The sequence below is a fragment of the Monopterus albus genome, unplaced genomic scaffold (assembly GCF_001952655.1).
Source record: "Monopterus albus unplaced genomic scaffold, M_albus_1.0 scaffold118.1, whole genome shotgun sequence".
Lineage (NCBI taxonomy): Eukaryota > Metazoa > Chordata > Actinopteri > Synbranchiformes > Synbranchidae > Monopterus > Monopterus albus.
In genome coordinates this window covers 312,795-320,237 of record NW_018127998.1, presented here as the reverse complement: position 1 = coordinate 320,237, position 7,443 = coordinate 312,795, and the positions used below count along the sequence as shown (strand labels likewise).

The 7,443-nt window shown below is 39.2% G+C and overlaps 1 protein-coding gene across 1 annotated transcript in view; it reads right to left on the bottom strand.

Annotated features, from left to right (window-relative positions):
* LOC109966741 (chitinase-3-like protein 1) overlaps positions 1-3,440 on the bottom strand; it is a 5,790-nt gene extending 2,350 nt beyond the window's left edge. Inside the window, exons 1-8 of the mRNA XM_020611851.1 lie at positions 3,353-3,440; positions 3,022-3,226; positions 2,885-2,941; positions 1,703-1,868; positions 1,473-1,597; positions 1,258-1,381; positions 984-1,166; positions 722-838 (exon numbers count right to left, since the gene is read on the bottom strand). Of these exons, the coding sequence (XP_020467507.1) occupies positions 722-838; positions 984-1,166; positions 1,258-1,381; positions 1,473-1,597; positions 1,703-1,868; positions 2,885-2,941; positions 3,022-3,226; positions 3,353-3,440 (1,065 nt within the window). The remainder of the gene's footprint in view (positions 1-721; positions 839-983; positions 1,167-1,257; positions 1,382-1,472; positions 1,598-1,702; positions 1,869-2,884; positions 2,942-3,021; positions 3,227-3,352) is intronic.
* Between the last annotated feature and the right edge of the window lie 4,003 nt (positions 3,441-7,443).

Here is a 7,443-nt window from a genome sequence, read left to right as displayed (position 1 = left end):
GCAACTTCTACAGCTGCATCATTGAGAGCATCTTGACCAGCTGCATCACTGTCTGGTATGGCAGTACTACTGCTATGGACCGCAAGTGCCTGCAGAGTGTGGTAAAGACTGCAGAGAAGATCACTAGGACTCCACTGCCCTCTCTGCAGAGCATTTACCACCGCAGGGTGTGTAGGAAAGCTGCCTTCATCCTCAAAGATCCCACCCACCCCCAGCATGGACTGTTCTCCTCCCTACCCTCTGGCCGGAGGTTCAGAAGTGTGAAATGCAGGACCTCCAGACTGAAAAACATTCTTTCCCTCTGCCATCAGACTCCTAAACAGCTGACAGGAGTTTATTACCAGGAACTATGTCATGTTGACTTGTACTGTTTACATTCTCAGTTTGCACATGCATAATTGCACATTGACTGTTGACTGCTGCACATGCTGCTCCCATGCAGCATACATTCTCTGTTATATTCTTATATATTTTTCTTATATCTCTGCATTTGCTGCTTAAAGTGCCTTAGATTTATTTATTCATCTACTTTATATTTCATTTGTATTTTGTGGCATTCATGTGGATGGCAAAGTAAGAATTTGATTCTACAAGGAAACATGTTTCCTAACTGTGCATATGACAAATAAACGTTTTGACCTTTGACCTTCATGATTTCTGCCTTATTCCTTGGTACAACCAATCATTTGCAAAATGATTACTAAAAGAAACATGTGATTACCTTTCTGTCAAGGCTATCTTTGTCATCAAATCCAACCCACTGATTTTCTGTGGTGGCATATGGAACACTCTGGTCCGTAATCAGCTGGACTGTAACCCCTTCAAGATATAGGCAAGTCTGAAAAGGAGTCACATTTCATGTCAAATTTAGATTTAATGTAGTAATGCAAATGGAAATTTGTCACACAGTTTACAGCAACAGTTTTTTTTCAGTAATTAGGCAATTCTTATAAATGAATTATTTTCATATCTTGCACCTTTACCTCATAATATGCCCAGAAGCCATCTTTTTCAGTGTAGCAGCCGTCTTCACCAGGACCACTAACTGGTGCTCCAACATCAGTGGATGCAGAGGAGAGGGTAAAAGCTCGCCCATACGCTGCTAGTCCCAAGTTTAGTTTTTGTGTAGGTGCTCCCTGGTCCCGCCAGTACCGCATGGCATAGTCCTAAAAAGTGGAGACAAAAAATCTGTTAGGGTGAGAGGATATCCCTAAATTCAAAGGTGTTTGGGCAGTTAATATGAATCATGGTACTTGCAGTGTTAGAGTAGATTTTGTCTCCTTTGTCTTTGGATCCCTGGTATAAGGGACTGTGATGTCCTGTGACATTCTCCCAGCATCCGTGAAAGTCAAATGTCAGAACATTAATGAAATCCAGGTTCCTGATAAAAGAAGAGAGAGAGCATGTTATATAACACATGGTGATAGCTAGTCATGGGTGTAATGTCAAGAATTATATTAAATCCGTTTTACATGGCAATCTGTGCAACTTCATAACTGGCATCGATGACCGCTTTCTCAGCAGAAACACTGGCAGTGACCATTAATCTGTCACGATGAGTTTTTGTCCCTTCAGCCACAAAGGCGTCTTTGAGCTCCTATTCAACACAGAAACATAGTTCAGTCCCAGTCAAGTGTTAAATCATATATTGTCATAAATGGCACATTTCCGAGAGTCCAAACACTAAAATTTAGGACCTGACCTTGCACAACAGTGTAAATTTCTGCTTGTCTTCTGGTCGGCTTCGTGCTCTTCTAGGGTATCTCCAGTCCAGGTTCAGCCCATCAAACCCATAGTTCCTCAGTAGTGTGATTACAGACTGGATGAACGTTGTTCTGTTTCGCTGTGTTGACACCATCATACTGAATCTGATAAACATTTGAACAAGACACTGCTTTGAAGATCCACATAAACATAATACGGACTTACTGAAGTTTTTAGTAGGTTCCAGTAAAATTTGTATTAGTATTAAATCGAATTGCATGATGAACAATGGTTGGATTCATTTTGCAGTAGATTTGTTGAAAACACAGTAGTTTGAAACAAAAAAAATATTTGGTCCACTTAACTTTTAACTGTTCACATTTACTATGTTAAAATGAATTTATTAAATAACTACAAAATATTTTCAATAATGAATTTAAATCAATAAACAAGACTGAGGTTTACACAACAAATTAGTTTTAATTAAGATAACATAGATTTTCATGTATTTCATTTTAAAATGATAATTCACAAATAAGTTGCAGTGCCTCTTATTTGACCATCTGTCTCCCAGAGTGATAGTCGATTCATCCGTCTCGGGTCTTTTGTACCATCACCAATATAAAACCAGACCCACTGCTAGGTACACACAAGTCACACACTGCACGTAGGGCACCAAAAAACTATCATGGTAATTATGAAAAAATAATAATACATCTAATTTGAAAATATACACAGAATAACCAGGCACTGCTGATCCTATACACAGTGTAAAGCATAGCTTCCTGAATCAATAAAACTAAATACGGTGCTCCCCTTCCCATTTCCTTGTGCTCTGAAACACATCACGCAGCAGGTCAGTAGATGGTGAAGTTCAGTGAAGATTCCTGTATTTAGGAAAGAAGTGGCCTTGAAAAGATAAGAGTCCAGTGCTTCACAATATTAAGATCCCACACAATCAGAGGTTAAATTGGGCTGCAGCCACCAGAGCTCCATCTCCCTCAGCCTCACAGCAGTGCTAACATTAATCGTCTTGAAATACACATCTCCGTATTCAGACCGGTGCACACTTTATGCACATGGCATAGGTGCAGTAACTTCATGAATTATTTGAGTCTTATAGTATCTTTGTCTTTGCACTGGTACAAAAAAGGCTTAAAAGTTCATTTATATAACTTACTTTTCTGTTTTGAAGGTCAATCCTCCAACAGCCAACAGGGTTTTAAGTTGTGGATTTCTGTGAGTGCATAAAGGTTTAGTTTAAAAGACACAAAATTCAGCATCTTATGTTAAATATTTATTAGCTAAAGGTCTGACCTGGTTTTGAGACCATTAAAGGACTGATAGTGTTGTAAGTCAGTTGCATTGCTGGGAACCAGCTCATTCACATCGTTGATGTCAGCAAAAGCATAGATCAGATGGGTGCACTGGTTTGGATCAACATCTGAAATTGTGAACTTCCCGTCCCCCTTTCTGTTTTCAGCCAAGCTGTTATAGTAACACACCAGCCTGAAGGATGAGGCTGAGGCATTCAGAAGTGTTTTTAGTGGGTTTAATTAATATTTTAATGCATCAATTGCATCAAATTCTTTGTTTACCAACAGCTGTTGACTATTCATCTTCTAGTTAGACTTGTTTGCAAATTTACCTATGCTGGCGATGGTCAAACACAGACCTTCAAAGTGAGAAACTTGGTCATTATTAGGTTGAAAATAAATCTTAACATCCAAGTTCATCCAAACAAACATAAATAAACAGGAAAAAAAACATGTTGGCATAGAATGGCATTCCATTTTACATGTTAAAAGTTATGGACAAACAGTATAGTCAATGAAGACCTCACTGTGCCTATTGTCTATAAACTAATTTATTAACTGTGGTACTGGAAGCAGCACCAACATCCATCTGTCCATCCATTATCTATACCACTTCTCCTGAAGAGGATCATAGGGGGCTGGAGCCAATCCCAGCTGACCTTGGGCAAGAGGCGGGGTCCACCCTGGACAGGTCACAGGGCTGACAACCACACACACTCACTCCTGTGGGCAATTTAGAGTCTTTGGACTGTGGGAGGAAGCCGGAGTACCCGGAGAGAACCCATGCAAGCACAGGGAGAACATGCAAACTCAACACAAAAAGACCCCGGGCCGGCCGGGGCTCAAACCCAGAAACTTGCTGTGAGGCGACAGGCAACTGTTTCACCAACACATAATCCCACTCATCTTTTTTAGAGTTGGCAACTGAAATCTCAGAGGCCAAAACCTGGGTACATAAATCTAAAACAATGTATATCACTATCACATTTTTGAGGTTTGGGTGAACCAACCCTTTATATACTGGAAGTTAGATCAATGTGCCTTACCTATAGTCAGAAGTAGCTTGACCATGTTGTTACTATGCTGACAAACAAACAAAAAAATTTTTAATTCACAGTATAAACAGGATTTTCACACTCTGAATACTCAAAAGGCAATTTTAATTCAAGTTTAATCAATGAAATGCCTGTGCTGTAAAATAACACTGTTTAAGCCTGATAACGATCACAACATGTTCATAATAGGGAGGCTATTGAAAGATATCACCCAGTTCTTTCAACCAGGAACTCTGAGAGACGACGCAGACTACTTGGATATATAAAAAATATAACCATGCTGGTTTATTCAAAGGATCACAGGCAAAATTAACATCACACGTCCAGGCATCTTCCACCTCCAGTACTGCGCGCAGGCAGCCCGGAAGATGAAAGACCCCGAACCTAATAGCCTATACAATTTAATCACTTGGTTGGGCTAGCCCCATCCTACACAGGCCACGTCAAACCGTGACGTCACCTGATATGCCAGCTTGGCAGCTGACCAGAGCAGTAGTCAAAACATGAAGAATATTAAAGTGTGTGGCTGTTGATTAGTGGTGTGTATCTAAAAACATACAGGACATTCAGGGACATGTCCGAACAGTAAGCCTCGGAAGATATTATGATTAAGATTACGGCTGAACATATCATGCTACTAGTAATATTCATCTGCCGACTCTTCAATCTAGTGACCTTGGCCTAGATGCAGCCTGCAGAACTCATGACAATGCACTGAGCATTTAACAGCCTGAGCAAGACATCCTGGCCACACTAACATTTCTAATACAACAGATCTCTAATCACTATCTATCTAACTAAGAAATTACCTAACACTATGATACACAATAACCATAACATTAAATAAAATGATGAAGCAACTGAATAATCTGTGAAAATGTGTGTAAATAAAATCTGAGTAAAAATAGTACTTACAAGGATAAAGGTGAAAGAAGTGTATACGGTCTCTATTGCGACCGATGATGACTGACAGATGTCCGGCTGTTAAATAGGATGTGCAGCTCACAGGGTGTGGCCGTAAAATAAGGTGAGGACACAATGTTGCAAAGGCCAACTCATTTAGACAGTGATAGAATACAAAAAACTAAGACACTGATTTCATTTGTCTAAAATTGTCGGTTCAATGTGTTGTTAAAAGGTTTTTAACTTTATGTCTATGGAATATTTGCTACTAAAATATAAAATAGAAAATTGAAAAGATGTGTTTTTTTTGTTTTTGTTAGTTTTTTTCATGCTTTGGAATATAAGCATCCAGTTCAGCTTTCCTTTAGAGCCCTATAGATACTAAGCTGATTACACCTCTTAGTACTAAGGAATGACTAGTGGTAGAAATTCTTTAACCAAATTGCAGTGTCATGGGAATTTTTCTTTTATATTTGAGATTTGCTACTATAGGTCTCAGAGGAATTGAAGAAAGAAACTCAGTGCGATGAACCATTTCAGTTTAATTGCATGCCGACATGGAGGACAAACACAACAGCACTGTCACTGTGTCTGTTCAACTCTTGTTTAAAACATTGTAATTATACTGAAACATAACAACAGACCCACATCAAAGAGAAAGACACATGCATATGTCCTTGCATAAGTGTCAGCAACAAGACCATCTGTTCAGGCACATTGCAGTTTTCCTGTAAACCCCCACAGTACTAAACTCCCTATCAAAACTTTTTCTTAAGCATTCTTCAAAGCAAGCCATTCATGTGACCCTAAGTGTTTTCCTGCAAGTGTCGTACAAGTATACTCCATGTGCTTCACCTACCCACCAGACAGGGTTTAAAGTGGGCCAGTCTTGTGCCAAAAAAATCACTGTCTGAAGGTGTCCACAGGAGTGCACAGCCTGGTAAACATGCAGTTTTACCAACCACTTTATACATACAGCTTCCTTGTTGGGAAAGTACAAAAACAGACACCTGTATTTGTTTTAAACATTATCAACCATCCAGTACCTTTGTATCAGTTTAGGTACTTCTAAAGGGCCAATATAACCAGTAAATAGCAGTTTTCCTCTTGCCAAAAAGTGTTTACAGCTGTCTTGATAATGCTTTGTTTGTTTGCTTTACAAACAAATCCAGTTTACTGCAAGTCTAAAGTCTTCAACACTGCCCAGATGAAATCACTTTTTTCTCATTCTATTTGATATATTTCTCTAATCGTCCTTGATATTTGCAAACCATTAAGAGTGTTTCTCAAAACAGTTCTTACAAACACAGCACAATGCAATTACCTGCAAAAGTGCGTCACTTGCTCATAAACCTTACCTTATCTCTCAAAAGTACATACTTATGTCAGTGAATATGTCAAAGCCATCAGAATGAGAAGTCCTTGTGTCACTGGTCAAAGTCAAAAAGGTCCAAAGTAAAGGTCAAAAGTAACTATTATGCTCAAGGGGCAAATTGTTCAGCAACCTGCAGTACGCAAGCAGAAAGAAACATTTAACACACATTAGAGGTTATTATGAATCATTTAGGTAGGCTAATAGCCACTGCAGCCAAACAGGGTTTGAATTTGTTTGATCAGCATTCCCCACATTTTCTCACACAACACTGGTTTTGTGCTGATTGGTCTGGGTGTGGTGTTACACCTGACATCACTTTGGAGACATCTATATGTCAGGTCAGAGTACAAGCTGTAAATACCTGGGGGTTGTTTCAGAAAGGTGATTCAACAAACTGAACTTAACCCTGAACTGTGAGCTGACTAACCGTAAGTTCAGTTCCAGAACAGCTGATCAGTATTAGTTCAATTAACTCTATGTTCAGTCTAAGTTAAATTGTGTGTAAGAAATGACTATAAAAAGCCATCATCAGTGGAGCTCTGGTCCTATTATTCATTCATGGCAATGAGTAAATAAAGACCACAACTCCCAAACACTGGATGACATTAATGCACATTATTTTAAAACACACACACACACATACACACACACACACACACACACACAGCAGTAGGTAAATAACCTGAATTGGGGTGAAGAAAACATCAATAAGTTAACATCATTGTTTTATTCAGTGTAGTCCATTCATTCATTTGTTTAGCAGACTTGGATTTCTTTAATGGATCCGAATCCTATTGTTTGTTGGATGAGGACAAAATGTTGATGGTAGCAGAAGATGAAATAAAACAGATAAGACATAACCTACATTTATTTAGATCTCTCTCTCTGTCAGATCTAACCTCACAGTGTGACCCAGCAATCATGATTTTGGTTATGTGTGTCTGGTGTTGAGGTTAAAATGAGTCAGAGGACCCCTCTGTTAAACTCCTAAAGTCATCCGAAACGGTGATGAGTCGGCTTATAGACGGGAGGCTGAACAGCCGGTCCTGTGGTGTGATAGCATCAACCTGGAGCTGAACACGCTCAAAAC